The 23,210-nt window shown below is 36.7% G+C and overlaps 1 protein-coding gene across 1 annotated transcript in view; it reads right to left on the bottom strand.

Moving 5' to 3' along the window:
• Nucleotides 1-23,210, bottom strand: part of CFTR (CF transmembrane conductance regulator) — a 165,265-nt gene that overhangs the window by 19,678 nt on the left and 122,377 nt on the right. The window contains exons 22-23 of the mRNA XM_014838463.3: nucleotides 13,650-13,901; nucleotides 2,466-2,621 (exon numbers count right to left, since the gene is read on the bottom strand). Of these exons, the coding sequence (XP_014693949.2) occupies nucleotides 2,466-2,621; nucleotides 13,650-13,901 (408 nt within the window). The remainder of the gene's footprint in view (nucleotides 1-2,465; nucleotides 2,622-13,649; nucleotides 13,902-23,210) is intronic.

Here is a 23,210-nt window from a genome sequence, read left to right as displayed (position 1 = left end):
AGTCATTCCCTCAGAATAGCTTGCTGCCTTTCAAACTTGTCATTGATGATTTAAAAATACATTTAAAAATTATTTTTCTGTTTTTCATGAATTAAGTGCTTAACAAGCTTCAAGGCTAATGAACAATTTTAAGTCTTGGCGTTTGAATTGCCTAAGCCAATTGGAATCCGACCATAGGCCTCATTGTCTCCTCTCCACGCCCTCAGAGCTCACAGGTAAAGCAGAACAAATTAAAGAAGACTCTACTTTGGAAATGTACACAATACCCCGATTTCCAGGCTGGTGCATTCTCCAAGACTGCTTTCTAGCTACAGGAGGTAAGAAAAGAAGAAAGAAAAAAAATGCCTGCAAGAACTTGCCAAAACTAATGACATCTCGTGACTCTACAGCTGATGTCTCAGGATCACTGAGGGAGAGAAACAGTTTGTTGTTCAAAGTCCCTGTTTCATGTGTCTAACAAGTGACTAATAGACTCAGAGATCTCTGATATCTCAAAGTCAGAGATCTTGTGGGACTAGGCCCTTGCAAGTTTAGAAAAATGGAAGGAAGAAAAAGATAGAAAAGCAAACAAAAATAGTTCTTGGATTTTTAATTCCTTCTTCTTTTTCTTTTTAAATATCAAACTCCATGAAAGAAAAAAAATTACGTAATTTGAACTTTCAAAGGAAATTTAGGAAATAAAAGCATCTCGTGGTTTGGATGTTAAAAAGATATGAGGAGCTTGCCCTCTTTCTCTCTTTCTTGGGTATTTACTTAATGTTCTCAAGATGTCACTGTAGAAGAAATAGTCCATTCTGTCTATAGATATCCTTGTGATACTGGGAATCAGTCCCAGAAACCAGGGTCACAAGCATGTATAATGAGAAGCATTTACATGAGCATGATCATGCATTTTTCAAGGCAGATCTGAAAGTATTTCTTGTTTGGTTTATAAAAAGCTTGAAGCCATAGAAGAGAAAAAATAAAATAAAGGCAAGTTTGGAAGATTCACCATGACAGAAAGGCAAGGTGAAGAATGTTCATAACTCTGGCCCACTTGGGTTTCCTCCAGGTCTTGCCTAAATGGAACACACAATAAAACAAACAAACAAACAAACAAAAACCCTCTGAATCACATGGCAGATAAACTAGAGGATTCCCAATGAAACTGAAATTATTTTTTAGAGCTTTGCTTATTCTAACGGGAAGATTTGTGTGAGCAAGAACAACAACAACAACGAAAGCTTCATTATTGTAGTTAAAAATGAGACCAGAAGGCTTAAAGTCGACTGCCAGCGCTCCTCGGACAACCAAATTCTCTTCCACGTCCTGAACATTGTTATCTTGCCTGATGCTATCACCTCGGGATACTTGTATTCCCAGTGTTTCTTTATCTTTAGAACATCTAACAATCTCTTTTTTCTTTCTGAAGAAATAATATTGTTTTTCTAAAGTTCAACCAGGATTAAGCTTCTGGCACCATAGCAAGTCTAGACAAATGAGTCAAAAGCATCAGCCTTGCAGTTGCAATATTTAGTGCCTCATTAGTTGAAAGGAGCAAATGTTCCCCAAAGGTAATCTATCAAGAAATACAAGCTTTTTTCTCAGGCTGGATTTATAGTCAATCTACCTAGAGATGCTCCTGGCATTTTAATTTTGTGTTAAAAGTGGAGAAATGTTAGAACCACAATAATGAAATGAATTCAGTGCCCGTTAGTACAAAGGGAGCAAAATGATCATTAAAACAGTGAATATACCCATAGAGATGTATATGTACTCTGAGGACTATCATACCCATAGTAGATATACAGCACATGCCTTTCAGATTTGGTCCCAATAAAGACATTCCTTGGTTTCCATTTAGATCATTTTAAAATGGAACTGTTGCCATTTCTCTTATATATAAGAAGTCATCTTGCACAATAACACAGATAGAATGATACCAAGCCAGTGGGGCTAAAGATCCTTTGTGACCCAAATCAAAGAGTGGCATTTAAAAAAAAGTAGCTACAGATTAATCTGACATGATTCATTCTATTCGAAGAACAAAAGACAATCATTACCCTTTCTATTTTCAATTCCACTACCCCATGCTTCCAAGTGTTTGTTATTTCAGCAGCATTTTTTATATCTTGCAAAGCACTTCTCAACCTGCTATGACTACTAACTTGGAGCTCAAACCACTGAAGCAGGAAAGAAAAGCTGATAAAAACAAAAGCCCACGCTCCCACTGCAGATAGTGTCTTCTGGGGAAGGCTATCACAACGGTTAATATTTCAACAACTGTATGTCAGAGAATTCCAAACTCTTAGAAATAGCTTTTCTTCCTATGAAAAGACCACATTGTAAGAAAAAAAAAAGACACCAATACATAACAGGTATATTTTTATATTTTGCAGGGAAATGTGAATTTCTTGAGTGCAAGTGTCAAGTAACGGTAAAATGTATTTAGTCACTTTTTTTCTAGCTAAGTCTTTCCAGCTTACCTGTGGTATCACTCCAAAGGCTTTCCTCCACTGTTGCAAAGTTATTGAATCCCAAGACACACCATCTATTTGGATTTCTCCTTCCGTGTTCAGCAGTCTCAAAAAAGCCGATAACAAAGTACTCTTCCCTGATCCAGTTCTTCCCAAGAGGCCCACCTAGAACGTAAGAGTGATGGAATTATTCCTGTAACATACAAATACCATACCATAAATGTAATCTGCTACTATACTTCAATAAAAAAAAAACATTGCATCTGTTTTATTCATCAGCACCAGGGGAAGATTTGCAACTATTCATTCAAACCCTTTAGCGCACTCCCAGCTCTGATCAATATTGACCTGGAACAGAGCAACCCCAGAACAGAATATAGAAACTGGCCATAAGGATTTGGACCTCTGATGCTGGCTTCTTTTATCATTGACCTTTACTAATGGCGAAAAGGTTGAAATGCCCATTTTGCATCAAGGAAAAGCAAAGGTATGGTGTCTTAATGCATATCATTTCTAAGGATGGGCTAAAGCCAGAAGCAGAGATCGAGCGCTTGATCTAGTTCCAAACATAAAAACAAGCTTGAAAATTAATGAATCTGAAACAGTTCTAGTATTTAGATACTGTCCTTAACAAATTAAGCAAGCAGCAGGCCTGACAATAAACAAGAATAAGTTCAGTGAGCTATATATTCCCAAATAAGCTAAGTTGGGCCTTGCCACTCCTCAGTGGATAAGCACTTGGACAGCTATCAAATCAAATTCTGACATCCATCTTGATTGGCAGAATTTGGGGAAGCAAAAAGGATATTAAGGAAAAGAAAAAAAACTATTCATGTTACCTAAAGACCTTAAGAGCACAGCATGAAAATGTGAATGCCATGCATTGAAAGGGGAGATCAGTAGCTACAGGTGGACCACAGGGCGCCCCCACCCTCTATTCTGATGTCAGTCAGACCCAGCACCTGGAGAAAGGTTCTCTGAGTGAGACAGAACATTCCCGCAGTCATTAACTACGCACTGAATAAACTGCCCAACATCTAGTGGCACTGAATAAATGTTCGTTTTCTTCCCCTTAATGTTATTCCTATTTCTTTTTTATCATTTAGCCTTTTTTACAGTAGAGCTGAGCAAGTGGTCTTTTAGAGCAGTTCTTTCCACACTATCTGTGGTAAAGGACAGTTTTGTTTTGTTTTTTTAACTTCCAATCCACTGTAAATCATTACTTTAAAAAATAGGTAATAAAAATGAATTTCTAAATGTTCACTTGCAACTATTATACTTATCACAGAGCAGTAATAGTTTGCAAACCAGAACCAATTCATGTACCACAATAAATGCTTTAGACCATATGGTAACCCATAATAATAATAGCTTACTGAACACTTATTAGGAAACTGGTAATAAATAGGCTTTTGGGATAAGTTGGTAAACAATAATAACACAATTGTCTTTCTATCCATCATAAGAGCTCTATAATGGGAATTTCACAAATGTTTGTTCTCTGCGACAAGTGAGATAATCAGATAAACCAAACACCCTGTTGAGGTTCTTCATACCACACATCACAATTGGTAATTATTTTATTTATTCCTTTCTTGATTATTGCTTTTGTTCACCCCAAGAAAATAAGGTCAACATGGGCTGGGGGTCTATCTTGTTTTCCACTGAATTCTCAGCACTCAGCATAGTGGTTGGCTCCACATAACATACTCAATAAATACTTGTTTGGATTGACTGAAGGACAGTTAGTTGGAAGGATAATGGATGATGGACAGATGGCGAAGGACGTGGACAGAAGGAAGAAAGGAAGGAAGGAAGGAAGGGCAGATGAATGAATAAACTTATTTAGTTGATCTAATAACAAACGGATTTAGTCAATTTGGTCAGTTACCCAGATCAACTCTTAATTTAAAAATCTTGTGGAGTTATATGCACACTTCCATTTCTGAATCAGCGCATGTTATACAAACACGTTTACCATATGTGATGATTTTTCACACACAACAATAAAGCTTTGTGTAAGCACTCTGAATATGCCCTGTGTAGGTGAGGCGTAGGGGAGGAGAAGAGAAGCCCAACAGGAGTAAGTGATTTGTTCTAAAGTCATATCAAGAATTTTTGATAAAACGTGCCTTAAGGTCCAGACCCCTATATCACTAGCTGGGGTTCTACTGACTGGGATAAATGACCACGTTCCCTTTCCTTAACAAGCAAATACTGAAATTTTTAGAGAACTCAGTTTTTATGTTGGGATAAGACCGGATTGAGATGCTATCTGTAAATCTTTTGTTGAGCTTTAAAGTTTTTAGCTATTGCTCTGGTTTCCTTATATTATCGAACTGCTACATTATGTCGGACACAGTTTTCAACAGCCAGGAATCTTATTGGTTCATACCTAACAAAGTCTTTTTGTTGTTTATATAATTGGCACATAATAATACTTGTCCGGGATTTGTTTTTCCAGGCTTCTGTGATCTATTGAAAAAGGCCAGAGTACTTCCCGCAAATAAGCTTTTAAGATACATCCTATCCAAGTCAGCGTTTTCTAGTAACTTCAGTGCACCTCCTCTGAGAATTTTGGATCAAGATAAATCAAAACACTCTGTGGAGAGTTAAACAGTGTTGAGTTTGGTGCTAGTTGTAATTGCACTGTACCATGAATAGAACAGTCGCAGTACATTCTTTCCAGTGTCGTATTCACCATTTTAACACTGCCACAGATTGAAACCTCTTGTAACTATTTTTCATCTCTTTGTGGTCTCCAGAAATCAACATGCCACGTCAAAGGAAATGTAGATTCCCCAAAGTGACAATAACTGTACCTTTTATACGTTGATAGATCTATTATTAATAAACAATAATTCTTAACATAAGTTCTTGAGAATATGCTCCTCACGAATCCAGTATTATAAGTTACTGAATGATTCAGCTACTTCACACCAATTTTTATCGAGACAGATGCCGTATATGTTTAACAAATCAAATAGGCATTTAAGTGCTCATGCTGCTATGAGCTGAACACCTGATATTGTTTGAAATGTTTCTGGCATCTCAGTATTTTGAAGGGACTACAAATGGAAAAGGCAGGTAAGTTCCCTCAAAAGAACAGATCTTGAAGTACTGTTAAATGTTTATTTAACCAGAACACTGTCCAGTACTGTGGTATATACAATATACCATCTGAGCAATTTTGAGAAGTCCAGGTTTATCATGAAGGACCTGGCTCCATATTAAAATCTCAGCCTGCATTTTTGAGAGAAAAAAGGAAAAGATATTCTAATTGGGGGAAGGTGATCTGGATATTAAAATTTAAGCAAAATTCAAAAGCTTTTAAGAAAAAACTATTTGAGATTGAAAAGAAAAATAGGTTTTTTTAAAGTAAGAATTGGGAAATATTTGCTACCTTTCTCAGGCATTGAAAATAAAATTTAAAGTACAGATTCTGGGAAGTAAAGGCCTAAATTAAGAGCAAAGAAGATAACAGGACATCTCTTCCTTAAAGTAATTGTTGTGGAAAAGTGTTTTAATATGAAGACTGAATAATTTTTCTGCACAAAATATTGATTTTTTTTTCATCTTTTCACCATGCTATGGGCTGAATATTTTGTGTCTCTACCAAATTCACATGTTGAAATCCTAACCCCCAAAGTGAGGGTATTAGGAGGTGACGCCTTTGGGGGTGATTAGGTCATGAGGGCAGAGCCCTCAGGAATGAGATTAGGGCCCTTATCAAAAGGGCCCAGAGAAGCCTCTCGCTCATTCCACCAAGTGAGGCTACAATGAGAAAACAGCCATCTATGAGGAAGCAGGACCTCATCAGATGCCAAACCTGCCAGTGCTGCGATCTTGGACTTTCCAGGCTCCAGAACTGTGAGAAACCAATTTCTGTTGTTTATAAGCCACCCAGCCTATGATGTTTTGTTATAGCAGCCTGAATGGACTCAGACACATCCTATAACCAAGAACACTGAAATCCATGAAACATTATACAAGAAATGCCCATTTAAGCCCTTTTCGAGTGCTTTTTTCTTTTTTTTCAAGAAGATAAATTAGACCACAGCTGAGCTTGCAGTGTTTTTAGATACTCAAAATAGTATACTGCATTTGAATCTGCTTCTTAAATCAGCACGCAAGAAGTATGCTTGAGGAATCTTGTAATAATTTGCAAGATGCTGTTATAGGTTCTAAGGGCAAGGGAGTAGAAATATTCTTTTTTTCTTTTTTTTGAGGAAGATTAGCCCTGAGCTAACTACTGCCAGTCCTCCTCTTTTTGCTGAGGAAGCCTGGCCCTGAGCTAACATCCATGCCCATCTTCCTCTACTTTATATGTGGGATGCCTACCACAGCATGGTGTGTCAAGAGGTGCCATGCCCGCACCCGGGATCCGAACCGGCGAACCCCGGGCTGCCGAGAAGCAGAACGTGTAAACTTGACCACTGCACCACCAGGCCAGCCCCTAGAAACGACATTCTTAACAGAGCTGCTCAGAGTAACATTTCAAGAATCAATTTCTACTGTAAGGAAGCATATGACCTAGAAGTAGGTGTAAGCCATTCAGGCATTTAAACAAGATAAAAAGAAGAAAAACAGGACTTTGGTTTCTGGTCTGGCAATATAAGGAACTTGGAAGTCATCACTCTGTCCTAACAACAAGTACAAAGCTGAGCAAACTGAAGAATCAAATTCTTCTTAAATCCGTCAGAGAAGTAAAGTTACAGGGCAAACCACTGCCTCAAAAAATGGAGAGACAGGCAGGCAGATATAGAGAATCACAACTTACCAGAGCAGAAGCCCCTAAAAAGAAACCTCTGTAGGAACCACTGCCAGGTAGGAAAACCTAAACTGTAATATATGACAAATTCCTGGAAGCTCAGTGTGGACAAGTCTGAGAGTAAAAACTCCAGGGAGGCCATTCAGGGGGACGCCACAGTTTTGCGAGTATTACCTCCAGGAGTACAGCCAGGTTTATCATCTCACAGTGAAGAATAGAGAAAAAATCCCCCCGTGCATCCAGCAGGAGGAGGGAAAAGCAACAATTTTGAAAAATACCAAAGAATTCTGTTCTTAACAAGGCTTCCCTCAGGAGAAACTATTTCACCAGACCCTAACCTCCTGGGGCTTTTATTAGAACTTAACTGATCTGTGGAAGGAAAATACCCAACTCCAGCCCACACTAACCATCCTGTTGCACCTAAGGGAGAGAAAAATCTGAGAAACACTTGTGAAGTTCACCACTCAAGGGTAAAGACTCACTAAAAGACTGAGACCTAATCATAGAACTATAGAACACTTCCCTTTCCTTCAAACCTTACATCACTAAAAGCCTAATTATCAGACTTCCTTTTATCCAGTACATTGTGTCCACCTTTCAACAAAAAATTACAAGGTATAATAAAAGGCAAAACCACAGTGTGAAGAGATTGAGCAAGCATCAAACCAGACTCAGATATGCCAGGAATGTTGGAAATATCAGCCCAGGAATTTAAAACAACTATGAATAATATGCTAAGGGCTCTAATGGAAAAAGTAGAAAATATGCAAGAACAGATGGATATGTAAGCAGAGGTATGGAAATTCTAATAAAGAATCAAAAAGAAATGTTAGAGATAAAAAAAAAACACTGTAATATAAAGGAAGAATGCCTTTGATGGGCTCAAAGTAGCCCACTGAACATGGCTAAGGAAAGGATCTCTAAGCTTGAGGATATAACAATAGAAAACTCCTAAACTGAGAAGCACAGAGAAAAAAGACTGAAAATAAATAACAGAATATCCAAGAACTGTGGAACAACTACAAAGGTCTAACATACCTGCAATGGGAACACCAGAAGAAGAATAATGAGAGAAACAAAAGCAATATTTGAAGCAATAAGGACTGAGAACTTACCCAAATTAATGTCAAAAACTAAACCGCAGGTCCAGGAAGCTCAGAGAACACCAAGCAGGATAAATGCCAAAAAAACTATATGTAGGCAAATTATATTCAAACTATAGAAAATCAAAGATAAAGAAAAAAAATCTTGAAAAAAGCAGAGGAAAAAGGCACCTTACCTATAGAGGAACAAAGATAAGAATTAAATCCAACTACTCTTCAGAAGAAATGCAAGCAAAAAGAGAGTGGAGTGAAATATTTGAAGCGTTGAGGACAAAAACCCCACCAACCAAGAAATCTGTACCCTGTGAAATTATCCTTCAAAAGTAAAGGAGTAACAAAGACTTTATCAAATAAAAATAGAAGGAATTTGATATGAGTAAACTGGCTTTGCAAGAAACGTTAGAAGTTCTTCAGAGAGAAGGAAAATGATATGTCAGGAACTCAGATCTACATAAAGAAAGGAAAAGCATCAGAGAATGAACAAGTGAAGGTAAAACAAAAAAATATATTTTTCTTATTCTTAATTGAGCTCACAGATAACAGTTTGTTCAAATAATAATAACAACCATGTCTTCAATTATGCATGTTTATATACATGCTTCTGTATAAATGAAATGAACGGCAGGAACAATACAAAAACTCACAAAAGAAGAATTAAACAATTTGAATAGCCATATATCTTTTAAAGAAATTGAATCAATAGTTAATAACCTTCCAAATGAGAAAGCACCAGGCACAGATAGGTTCACTAATGAATTCTATCAAACATTAGAAAAGTAGAAATTCTACCAATTCTCTACAATCTCTTCCATAAGATAGAAGCAGAAGGAATACTTCCTAATGCATTCTATGAGCCCAGCACTGACACAATACCAAAACCAGTCAAAGACATTACAGACCAACATTTCCTATGAATATAGATCCAAAAATCTTCAACAAAATATTAGTAAATTGAATCCAACAGTGCATAAAGAGAATTATACACCACAACCAAGAGGGATTTATCCCAGATGTGCAAAGTTGGTTCAAAATTCAAAAATCAATTAATATAATCCATCACATAATGGGCTCAATAAGAAAAACCACATGATCATATAAATAGATGCAGAAGTTCACTTGACAAAATCCAACACAAATTCCTGATTAAAACTCTCAGTAAACTAGGAATGGAAGGGAACTTTCTCAGCTTAATAAAGATATCTACAAAAACCCTATAGCTAACATCATATTTAAGGGTGAGAAACTCAAAGCTTTCCTGCTAAGATCAGGAACAAAGGAAGGATATCCCTTTTTATCACTCTTTTTCAACATTATTCTGGAAGTCCTAGCTAATGCAATCAGACAAGAAAAGAAAATAAAAGGCATACAGACTGGGAAGGGAAAAATAAAACTGTCTTTGTTCACAGATTGACACCGTGATCTATGTAGAAAATCCAAAAGAATCAACAATAAAACTCTTGGAACTAATAGGTGATTATAGCAAAGGTCATGATTTAAGTTAACATACAAAAGTTAATTGCTTTCCTACATACCAGCAATCAACAAGTAAAATTTGAAATTAAAAAACACATTAGCATTTACCTTAAGCTCCCCAAAATGAAATACTTAAGTATAAATCTAACTATCTATCTATCTATATACAAGATCTAGATGAGGAAAACTATAAAACTCTGATAAACAAAATCAAAGAAAAATTAAATAAATGGAGAGACATTCCATGTTCATGGATAGGAAGACTCAATGTTATCAAGATATTGGTTCTTCCCAACTTGATCTATAGATTCAATGCAATCCCAATCAAAATCCCAGCAAGTTATTTTGTGGATCTGACAAACTAATTATAAAGTTTATATGGAGACATAAAAGATCCTGAACAGCCAACACAACATTGAAGGAAAAGAACAAAGTTAGAGGACTGACACTACTTGACTTCAATGACTTTGGCTTATAGTTGACTTAAAAGGTTGAGGCTGTATAATATGAACATCTTCACTTTCCCAACTCTTTGCTCAATGATTCTCTTTAATTCCACTTCTATTTTACTCCACTTATCTCTTTTCCTTCTGTCTCAAAAAAAAAAATACTCCTCTACAGTGCAAAAGCAAATCCCTCCATATAGCCATCCTCTTAGATAGGTGTTCTCACTTTCTCTTTCCCACCACCAACATTGGTGTTCTACATAACTTTTCATTTCAGTACTCACTCATTCCCTAACTCTTTGCAGTCAGACTTATACTCTCACTTCTCTACATCTAATGACTATCTTAAGTTGGGATTCTCACACTTCGATGGGCATGCATTAGCACCACCTGGAAGCTGTGATAAAACACAGACCATGTCCTCACTCCTAGAGTTTTTTATTCAGTAGGGCTGGGTAGGGCTCAAGAATATGCATTTCTCACAAGTTCTCAAGTGATGCAGACGATGCTGGTCCAGGGAACCACACTTTGAGAACCACTGCTCTTGAAGATGACCAATGACTACATAGTAGCAAAACTGATTAGGATTTTCTGAGTTTTAAACTTCGTTTATTGCTTTGGCTCTCAAGACTCATAATCTCCATCATCTTGCTCCAGTCTTGTCCCCTATTACATCCTTTATGCATCCCCCAATCTGACTGAAGCAGTAATGATTTTCTGTACATGCCCCATGTCTCATGTTATTCCCTCTGCATATATTGCCCTTCTTTATCCACCATTACTTGCTCAAATACACAGTTCAAGTCTCATAGTTTCATTCCAATTGCCACTTGCTATGGAAAACCTTCCCTGAATATCCCAACTCCCAGTCACAACTGATATTTACTCTTCCTCCTCTGAACGACCTTAGCATTTTACCTGTATATCTCTTATTCAAGGGTATAACTAGGTTTTGTGGAGGCTGAAGCTCATACAATTTGTAGGGGGAGCTCCTTTCAAGAATAAAGAGTTCAAAATTATAAAACCAAAATTAGATACGTTGGAAGGAGCTCAGGCAAGCAAAGTTCTCTAAAACTTAAGCTTTGTTAGTTTTACAGTAAATCTGCCTCTGCTCTTACTGGATCTTGCACTTGCCCTTTTACATTGTCATCTTCAAGGTCAGATCTCTTTCTCTCTCTCTTTCTCTTCTTTCTTCTGCTCCTTCTTTTTCTTCTTCTAAGAGAAGCAGGTGAAAAAGAACTTTGTAGTCAGCTAGAGCTGGGGTTAATATGCCCGCTACCTCACTCACTTAATTGAATCAGTTTCTTCCAGTGCACACAAAAAGGGTAATAACATCTACCTTTGGAGTTATAATAAGACCAATATGATAGCAAATAAAGGTCTTTAAATGGTGCTTAGGACATGATAAGCACTCGATAAACAGTTTCCCTCACTGGATGCCAAGATCCATAGCCTTATATGAATAATTTCCAATTCCCTTAAGGCACCTAGAGAGTTCCCTGCAAGAATAGTTACTGAACACACATGGCCTGTTTTCTATATATAGGTTCAGAGAAAATGAAATGCCTGAACGTACTGCTTTTTCCTCATTTTACAGCATCTCTGATTACTACTCTCACATCAAGGAAATAACCTAGAGAAATGAGTACTCTGCAAATTCTGTCACTTGACTAGGAACTGGTTGAATTTAATTGAGTGGGCAAGTGAGAATTGGTAAAGCAAAGGGATGGGAAGATGTCAGGAGGAGGGAAAGCAAATCATTTACCAAGGCTTTCCACCCTGGTTTATATCAAGCTATTGGTTGCTGTTATAACTTGATGTCAGTGCTTTTGGCATCCATCCTGGTGACCCCAGGAATACTCTCACTGCCTATAGCATTCACTGAAGTGTAAAGTAAAAGAGAGTAATTAATTACACCTTTCCCAATGCAAGGGAGGAGCGAAGGCAAATCATCAATTTTACATAGTTCCAAAGCATAACTATAACATTTCTCCAAGTTCAATAAAGAAGCAAAAATGTCAAAAAATTCAGAGATTTCATCAGGGCTTTGAAATAACCAAAATGCTCATAAACAACCTCCTTCTAATACTAGGAGTAAATTCTATCTAAAATCTAGTCTTTCCATTTATGCACATTTAAAATTGTTTTCTTTCAAAAGAAGAAAAAAACCAAATCCCATTCCTGAGCAGCAACACAATAGAGAGCTAATTTTAGTAGTGTATGATTTATGTATCTTAACTATAAGATAAAAAGGTGACTCAACATTTCCAGTGTGCCATCTTAAGCCATTTAGCACGGTACACAGGGACATTTTGTTCATCCTATACGTACTTTTTTTTTCTAACAGAACTTTGTCCAGTGCATTAAATTATCAAATATTCCTAAACCCATGGGGAAAAGCAAGTGATAATAGTCTATTCCTGTGTTCATGACAGGGATGGTGGTCTAAAAAATTTTACTGACTGTTATCTCAACAGTTAAAAAAAAAATCTCCGTTTGAAATGAAATCACAAAGAGATAAAATTTTTAAATTCATTTTTCATAAGAACTGGCTCGCTTGTATTCTATCTCACTAAAAAAACAAAAACAATCAAAACAACATAATACTCTTCTGTAGATTTATAGAATGGTCCAAATTAAGAGATTTGAAGACAATATAAAATCACACTATAGTGCATAAAGTATCAGGAAAATGACCATCTCCTTCTCCAAGAATCAATTCCAGAATGGGTGCATTTTAGTACCTTCTGTGTGTTCAGCCCAGTGCAGAGATCCATAAGGAACACTTCAAAATAATGCATGGTTATTTTTGCTTATTAAATAATAAAATTATTGCTTATTAATAATTTTTGTAAATTTATTTACAAAATTTACTAAAGGTTAAATAAGTTATACATTATTAGGAAAAATTAAACAATCCATACCTTGAGGAAAATGCCAACTAAACGAGCAAACAAAAAAAGCTAAGAAAAAAAGTACCACTTGTTTGACAGAGTGTCTATTAGGTAAAATTTAAGAAGACATTAGATGGAGTCAGCAAGAAAATATTTGTCTTACCTGAAATGGAAGATAGTTTTAAGATGAAAAATCTAAAACATGTTATAATTTTGGTTTAGTTAATGGCTTCTTTAGTTAGTAACCTAGCAAGCAATTAGATATTTTGCAAGTAGAATCACATTTAAAATTGACATATTATATAGATTCAGGACTCTGCAAAGAAAAGCTTCACAGGAAAACATAATGATTTCATACAATAATAACTTGAAATATGTGTATTCAGTATTAGTCCCGTCTACACTCATAGTGTTACAAATGGATTCTACTAACACATTGCTCTAGGCTACTAAGATCCACTTAATTGAACACAGATCTAACAAAACAAGCAACATGTAAATCTCACCCTCTGGCCAGGGCTTATTGAGAAGGAAATGTTCTCCAATATGGCATTCCCACCGTCTGTATATTTTGCTGTGAGGTCTTTGACGGTCATTTGGCCCCCTGAGGGCCAGATGTCATCTTTCTTTACATATTGATTCTCAATAATCATAACTTTTGAGAGCTGGCCATCCTTAGATGGTTTGACTGACTTGGTAGGTTTACTGTCTTCTGTTGGCATGTCAATAAACTTAAAGACTCGGCTCACAGATCGCATCTGAAATGAAAAGAACAATATTTTATTTTTGCTTGTTTAAGAGCTGCAGGCAATGTCATAATTAGTTGGATGTTTCCTAAAACATAACTTGTAAGATGTGACGCTAGCTAGTCATCATTTGGTTATTTGTCAGAAGGTTTTTCAATGAACTAAGAGGAAATAATTGGATATAATTAAAAGCTGAACCAAAGAAAATTAACTAGGATTTATAATAAATGGGCTCTGTATAGACCTGTTTGTTTTTCTGATCACTTAATTCTCAGACATGAAAGCCACACATAAATAGCCAAACTATACTCAAGAGAATAGATGATGTCAAGGGGAAAATTTTTTCTACTATGAGCAGCACTGTACAATGTTGTACAACTGGTATATTGTAATAAAATGTTCCACACCTCAAACCGCTATGGAAGATTCTTGCCTTTCTCTTGAACTGCCTTAATAACTATCTACAATTCTATGTATCAGGTAGGTGGTAAGTGGACTCTTGATGCTCAGTAAATTTTGAATAACTTCACAATAATCTGCAAATAAATTTGTCATTGGCTTATATCTGTAGTTAAATAATTTTAATAATATAATAATACATAATTTTCCAATAATTTAATAATTTTAATCTAAATTACTTAAAAATCAATTTCCACTGCTGAGCAGAATGTGACTGCGTATAAGGGGTGTATTTGAAATTAAATATGCAACTGCTTTATAAACCTATTCATATAACATATAATAAAGTATATCTTTAATGTACACAGAAATAAAAGTGCTCAACTATTTCTTAAAGGTGTTTAGTTAAATTGTTTAACAAGAATATATTTCTCCGAATAATTATGATTTATTAGAACTTGGAATATGATTTTAAAAATAGCCTGGCATATAATAGACACCCAATAAATATTTGAAAAATTAATAAATGAATAAAGGATTGAATATGTGAATGATTAAATATATATGAATAGATAAATGAGTAAGAAGAAGAGTTGAAGACTTTGAATTCATTCAATTTCTATTTTTGAAAGATATCATCCTTGATCCTGTGGCTCAGGTCTTCCCAGGTGTTAATAGCCTACTGGACAGAAACATACTGCTTTTTTTGTCTTAAAAGTAATTGTTGATTCTGGCTTCATTCAGTCAAGAATTTAACCTTCTCCTTTTCAAGGTTAATTTATTATCATCTTATTTATAGTTAGGGCTTAGATTATTAGGAATGATTCTTTTTACAGAAAAGAAAAAGGTGGGAAGAAATGTATTTGGAGCATTTGCTTCTATTATTTCTATTTTTCATTACTAAAAGGTGAAATGGGAAGACTTCTTCATCTTTAGTATGGTAGATAAATCAGAGTTTAGATACTGATCCTTACTTGAACATTAAAGGGTCCATCTTAGCAAACCTAATTGTATTGCCTGTTTTCACATGCCACTGATCAAGCTTGCTTCTATCTAGTAATTCTGTCCTTCAGTTTCCTTCATCTTGAAGATATCTTTGAATTCTCTTCAATAATTATTCAAGGTTTAAGAAGAGAATCCTTTGAAGCCACTGTTAATGGAAGTAAAAAGTATCCAAATCCACATTCATGATGAATAACTCCATAGGAAGTGAAAGGCACATAATCACTACTGCGCCCACATACGATATTTCAAATTCCAAATTATGGGTGACTTTCAGGGGTGGTTAAATCCTGATTTAGTTATTTTTTATTAACTTTGAATTAAAGTATACTCTTGCATTTCACTGTCGTTAATTTTCATAGAGAGCTGCTAGCGTATACAACGTCTGGAAGATAAATTAGAATTGTAACTACCACTGAGATGGAACTGCTAGAGAAATAGCTCAAATGCATTTAAAATGTCTTATTGTATTTATCCTGCATAAGAATAACATCACTCTCTTGAAATGATTGAAATAAATGTAGAAGTTTAAAAATAAAGTTGAGGCTGTTTACATTTCTGCAAGTCAATGCTGTGAAGAACGCTAAACTAGTCTTTGTTAAGTGCTTTAGGGTGTCAAGAAAGACACTATTTAACAAAAACCCTTTGTATATTAATGCTTCCAAACAATCGACAAAAAATTTAAGTAGTACTATCTAAACTACTCAAAATTATATGTAGTATTATTAGAAAATAAGGACATTCAAAACCACTATTTTGGCAGCACTGACATGTAGGATGCAATTTTTTTGGTAAGGATTTGAGTCTGAGCACTGCAAACTACATTCTCCATTAGTGAGGCTCACCACTGAGGGTCAATCCAGACCTTCTAATGTTAGATGTGGTAAATGCAACATATCTATCAAACTTGGAAAATGAAATTTTCAACTCATTGTCATACAGTCTAGTTGCTTAAAGTGGCCCCAAGACAGACTATTGTAGTTACCCACAGCATGGTCAAACATGTCTGACCAAGAACAAGTTTATCTTAACAATGGTCACTCATCCACAGCACATGAGCAGACATTCATTCAATTCAATGGGTTAGAACACTCTCTTTTTTCTTTTTTTTTTCTTTTTCTTTTTTTGGGGGTTAGAACATTTTCTGATGCGCAGAAAAGGTGGCTAGTGCAGACACCTGGATTATCTGCCTTAGGGTCAGTTTGCAGCCACTGAAATGCCATTACCAAATAGATGATGTGGTCAGATACTACTATGAGTTACTGACTAATTGGTTGTAGTCTACAATTTGCACATTCTACTTCCACTGCCTCTTGAAGGAGAAGCCACAACAGAACCAGAGCACAGGAAATCAATTCTGGTCTTCAAGTTTCAAAAATGGGTTCTTGGAGTCCAAGATTGATAGTTTGAAAATTTTGAGTCACAAGAATATTGGCTTTTAAACTTCAAAAGCCAAAACCTCAAAGACTAACAGAATAGTGTTTATGCAAAAATGGTAGCCATAGACAAACTCATGATGGATGAGAAACAACTCTTCTCCTCACCCCACAGTCTGACTCATGAATGGGCAAAGCAAGACAGTGTAGACACAGGTTTCGCTTATAAAGAGTCTTGCCTTGCAACCTAACCCTGGTTCTATCCTCAAGTAGATGTGGGGAATTTTAGAACACAGGAGGTCTATGCTTCAATTCCAAGGTGAAGCCCAGGAAAGAGGCACACTTGAGAGAAGCTTCCAGTGCCGGGCATCGCATGGGGGCAGTAGAGTAGAAATGGTTGCTGGGCATGTCTAGACACAGATAACTTGACGTAGCTTCAGATTTCCCTGTATTTCCAGACTAGTGCTGAAGGGAAGCCAAATAATTCCAATCTTTGATCCCTCAGGGATGATCAAGGGAGAGCTCACAGGACCAGAAGGACAAAGACTCAACCTATCTGAACTGTACCCCCCTGGTCAGATAAGAACATCACTGCCTTAGAGACAGTGAGCACAGACAAGGGACAACCTGGGGCCAGATGCTCCCTCCCTCCAGTGTCCTGGTATTCTGGAAACTCTACTCAGAACTTAGATTCACTTCTGGTACGATCTCTGAATTTGCTGAGATTATTTCTTCCACTCAGTGGAACTCATGTTCAAATAGAAAATAAATTTGACTACAGCAAAAACAAAGCTATATTTCTTGTACACTTGATTTCATAACCAAGGATTCATAGCTGTGATGAGGGATGGATCCAGGTGTTGTGGAAACTAAAGCTTAAGTAACTTGGGGAACTCTTCTTAAGAAAAAGAATCAAAATTCCACATATATAATTAAGTAGAGGGCCTTTGAAGGGATTCACGCAAACAAGGGGACCTGCCGGTAACGTTTCATGGGGTTCATGTTAAAACCACTGTGCCTGGGGGCCAGCCCCGTGGCCAAGTGATTAAGTTTGTGCGCTCTGCTTGGGCGGCCAGGGGTTTCGCCAGTTTGGATCCTGGGTGCGGACACAGCTCTGCTCATCAGGTCATATTGAGGCAGCACCCACATGCCACAGCCAGAGGCACTCAAAACTACAATATACAACTATGTACCGGTGGGAAGACTTCGGGAAGAAGAAAGAAAAGATCGGCAACAGATGTTAGCACAGGCGCCAATCTTTAAAAAAAAAAACATTGAAATTAGTTGTTCTAAATCCTTAAAAAAAAACCCCACTGTGCCCCTTTCAATAACTTTATTCAAAGCACTCCTTGTTGTATCCTCCCCATCTAGTGCTAAGCATTGGGCAGTTCCTTAATAAATTTCTGTCAAAATGAATAAATTTATTGTTCTACCTCATATGCACAAAGCAGTGTCTGTGCAGGCAGAAGGACAGTGCTGTGAGCACGTCAGTAGGTGACCCAGGCTGCAATTGTACCCTTCAGCTTCTCAGTCTGAAAGTAGACGTTGCTATTTGGATTAGAAGGAAGTTGCAACATACCAAACTATTTTTAGTCACATTTATTTGTTTTCATTGAGTGTTTTAACCTAACTTAATCCTTTCTCTATTTTAGAATGCTCCTTAAACATTTTCAGGTGCTATGAAAAACTGCTGTGCCATTGTCCATCTGTCTAGATGGAACTGGATGGAACTTCAGACTTGGCAACCATCAGTGTGACTGTAGAGAAGAGCAAACTCCTTAACCTTAAGCTGCTGCTTCCTGCGCACAGAAAAGCATTGCCCAAATAAGAATGGGGGCCAGCTCTGTCTGGCCCACTGACAGGAACGTCTCATTGTAGCCTTCACCAGCTTAGGTGGGAGCACTTGTCTCAGATTTTGAGAGGTCAATGAAGAGACTCAGGCACTGAGACACTGAACATATTTTTTATATAAAGAGGAAAATGATATGATTTGCACAGACTTCTATAAAATTGGAGTTTAGTCAAAACAAGGTGGGGTTTTTGCTTGAGAATAATCAGCTTTAAATTTTTTGCTTCATTATTTAAATTGATTATGATCCAAGTATTCTCCTGAGTCAATCTTTAAAACTGAATCTCCTTATCTTTATAAAAACGTCTAAATTATTAATCTAAGCATCAAGAGAACAGTCGTTTGGGAGTGTGATGGTCTTAACGAAAAGACAGTTCCACGCCCTCATCTCAACCTTACTTTATAAGCGACATGTTTAGTAAAAAAGGAAATGATTCTTGATTTTCCTTTTCAGTTTTTGCTGACAAAAGAGGGAAGAGAAGGCCTAAAGATCTTTTCTCTAACTCAGGAAGCCAGGCTTCTCTCCCTCACAAAACTATTTGCTCTATTTCCTTTTATCCTTTTGATGGTTTAGAAACCAGAGCATCAAAATTATGCATTAACGCCCGAACTACATGTCATAATACCCCAGGAGCCATGATAATGGAAAATATATTTCACAGGACTGAGATCTGACTGGCAACAGTGGGAAGAGATTTCATAACTGGTTGTTACAGGCAGACTGCAAGAAATAAATGTGAAAAGAATCATCTGGAAAACTGACACAATGTGAAAAACACACATTTTACAAGAGAAATTTTCAAAAGGTGAAGTACATAAAAGAGAGATTCAAGTGTCTAAATCATAGATCCTTCCTAGTAGACCCAAACTGAATGCTTTTCAGAACCCACTAACACAGACCTGAAACCCAAGGCCACGTTGGAGTCATCAGCATAAGCTTTAGGCCATGCATACAGACTTAAGAGATAATGGTTATCATGAAAACAGACTCTGCTCAAAACATATTCTTGGAACTCTGGTCTATCTTTCTACATCTATTATTTACGCTCCTGGAGCATGTAAAAAGTCAAAGTACCGTATTGCTATAAATTATTAACCGCATAAATGAGTTACTTATAATATACTATAAACTCTAACCCTTTGTAAATTATTATAGCCTGCTATCTACACAAATAGTTTACATGCTGTAACTTGTGACAAATTAGGGCAAATCAATGTCACTTTTCCTGACTGCAAGAAGTAATAGAGAAAGTATTCTTGATATAAGAGAAAGAAAATCCATTACGACTATTGACAAAAGACTTATCCTAAATGAATGCGGAGGTATCAAATATGTTGGGGCCTATTTTCAATAAAAAGCTTTAGTAATCATAGTACTAAGTATGCCAACAGGCAAAGGAAGACTCTCACATTTATCCTTTTCTGTGAAAGCTCTGACATCACTCATTGAATCTAGTACTCAAACTTGAACTTACACTCTATCTCATGTTACTATTTTTTAAAAGCATATGACAGGCCATCAGCAAGTGCTTGGTGAATGCAATTGGGTCTATGTGGTATCAAAAATTCTTCAAAGGAAATTTCAAGAAGAGGAGTCTAAAACAACAACTCAAAATATTTTCTCAAGGTTTTTACTATTTTAATGAGATTTTCTCTAAGCATCTTAATTATGAAATATTGTGGCTTCCCTAATATACTCTATCATTAAACATCATCCTTTTATGTCTTGTAGAGATTTATATACATCATTGGTTTATATTTAGGACAAAAATGATTTGCTGATGGTCCATGAATTCCAAAGTAAATTCCATCCCACAGACCAGAGGTCAGGAAAACTACTGCTCAATGGCCAGATCCAGCCACACTCATTGGTTTACATTTGCTTTGCCCTACAGAGAGTGAGTTGAATAGTTGCCATAGAGACTCTTGGCCTGCAAAGCTGAAAATAGTTACTATCTGACTGTAGAAAAAGTTTGATGATCTCCTGCCACGACTCAGAAAAAATCAGAGCTAAAATGAATCTTAGAGCTCACTTAATTCAGTGATTTACAAGTCTGGATACAGATTAGAATCACCTGGAATGTTTTAAAAACTATATTCATCATGCCCAGTTACCCTGCTTCCAACCAAGAGAAATGATTTAATTGGTCTGAGAGGACCCTGAGTAATTTGTATTTTTATAAAGATTCCTCAGATGCTGCCAGGTTGAGAACCTCTGACTTAATCCATCCCTTCTTGGTACAAATGAGAAAATCTAAACCCAGGAAGTTAAAGTGACAGGCACAGAGCTCAACAAAATTTCCAACATTCCAGCAGTCTCTTAGGATTCTCATAGGTCTCTCCTACTAATACAAGACTTAAGACCATCTTAATGCCACTTTCTTTCTCTCTCTTTATGGCTTCTAGTAACACACTAGTTCAGAGTTCTTTGATTAGCTCTGACAACTGCAGTGATGGATAACATAATCATTGGACTTTAGCATTTAGGGAGAGTGGCAGATATGAGTGATTCCTGTGAGCATCTGGAATAATGTCTGCATACATGCCAATCAAGAGTTGCAATACCTTTCATATGGAAAGAGTTCAGAAGAAAGAGAATGTTAGAGCTGACAGAAATGCTAAAAAATTTCTAATCAAACTGTTTCATTTTACAAACAAGAAAAGTGAAGCCCTCAAGGGGGCTGTGACTTGCCCAAGGCCACACAACTTCTTGGTGGTAAGGCCAGAGTAGAACACAGAATGGAAAGCCCCTCTGTGGGATGGAAAGAAGACTTGCGGCAGAGGTCATGAGTGGAAACTACACCACAAAGATTCATGGGAACAGGAAAACAAAGAAAGACATGATCAAGAGACCATTAAAAGGAGGCAAAAAAAGAAAAAATCAGAGAAATGAATCCTCCCTTCAGATTCTCATGGCAGAAACTACTTTCGACACAAAAGAATGAGGCATCCGGAGCAAAAAAGAAAAGCCAGGTTCCCCTTTTCTCCTGCCATCAGGTTTCTTGTTGGTCATTGTATAAGCAGTCATTTGATCTTTACTGGAACTCAAAATAAACATGAGCAATAAAAGGACAAAGGAGAAACACAGGGAGTTTCTATTGACAGAAAACTCTTCTCAGATTGCATCAATCTTGTAAGAACTTTCTGGACCCTCATTAACTGGAATCTAAATGTGAGCTCTGCAGATGCACAGTCTTCCCTGCTCATCCTAGTGGCTCCCTTCCCTCTGTGTTATTAGGTACACACAGTACAACACGGAGGGTTCATCTGCTGCTGCAGTTGGAAAATTAAGGAAGCAGGTAACAGCCACATGCTCAGATCTTTTAGTTGTGCTCACTCTGTGGTAGATAGCCCTGAAAAGATATGAATTGTCCACCGCCTCATTCTAGCAATGAGACTATGAGTGTGGGCAATTTATCAGTCACCAGACGGCTTGATGTCGCTAAGTCTGAACCATCACCTTTGCACTCTTTAGCTCTTATTTATTTATTTAATCTTCATTCATTTATGGAGGCAGATCTAGCTATGCATTGCCTATTTAAGATAAATAATGCTTATGTAGTTAAGAACAGGAGAAAGAGAAGCTTTATGGCACTAAAAATGGCAGGCATCTTGCAAATCCAAAAATAATCGGTACACAGCTTTGTTAACTAAGAATGCAAAAAATTTAAGATAATAGCTTTAGTAATAACAACTATAAACCATATCATACTTGAGGTATGGAGTTGAAAGGAATTAACACTTCTCTTTTCATCCCATCTACAGAATGGTATGATATACCATTGAAATGAACAGAGAGACATATATACAATTCATGTTAAAATGAAGAGTGAATTAGAAATAACAGTTTTTAAAACATTGTGATATCAATTGAAATAATTGGAAATCCCCTAACATGTGGGTTTCTAGTGGGAATTACTAAACTAGACTCTGATAATTTTACTATTTTTTAAATTTCTGGGGTGATTCACAACCTGTTAAACTATATTGTTCACAAAGTGACAGTGTTCAGATGAATTTTTCTCCAACCTGCTATATAAAGCTAGACAAATTAGTAGGTAGAATAGAAGCTCTGTTCTCTTTGAATGGCCCCTTAATATCCCACGTGTATTTTGAGGAGACTCTGGATGAGAACTTACGCCCTAAAATACCAAGTCTACTGGAAGACGTTCTATCGCTGTGTTTTATGAACACATGGAGGAGTCAAGCTGGTAGTTGGATATATGTTTAGAAAGCAGGGGAGTGGTCTAGACTAGAGACAGGAATGTGTGATTCATTGAGAGAAGGTTTTGAAAGCATGGAGTTTAACAACAGGTAAAGAGAATGTAGACAGAAGAGGGCTGGAATATAGCTGATGTTTAGAGATCTGCAAGAAGAGGAGCCAACAAAGAGGACTAAGGGGGAATCAGAAAGACGGCAGGAAAACCAGGTAGGAATAGCATCATGGAATTGAGAGAAGAAGGCATCATAAGAAGAAAGGATGTACCCATGGCATAAATACTGCTGAGAGGCTGAGGGAGACAGGGACATTGGCTCTGGCAAGATATTGGTCATGCGTCATGGAAGTGACGGAAATGAAATGAAGTAGGTTGTGGAAAGAATGGAGAGGAGGAAACTGAGACAGGCACTCTTTCAAGAAGTTTTCTATAAATAAGTCAGAAAAATAGGGTGTTAGCTGGAGACCATGGGAAAGTA

Source organism: Equus asinus, chromosome 1, assembly GCF_041296235.1.
Source record: "Equus asinus isolate D_3611 breed Donkey chromosome 1, EquAss-T2T_v2, whole genome shotgun sequence".
Taxonomy (NCBI): domain Eukaryota; kingdom Metazoa; phylum Chordata; class Mammalia; order Perissodactyla; family Equidae; genus Equus; species Equus asinus.
This window is presented reverse-complemented; position numbering and strand designations above follow the sequence as displayed.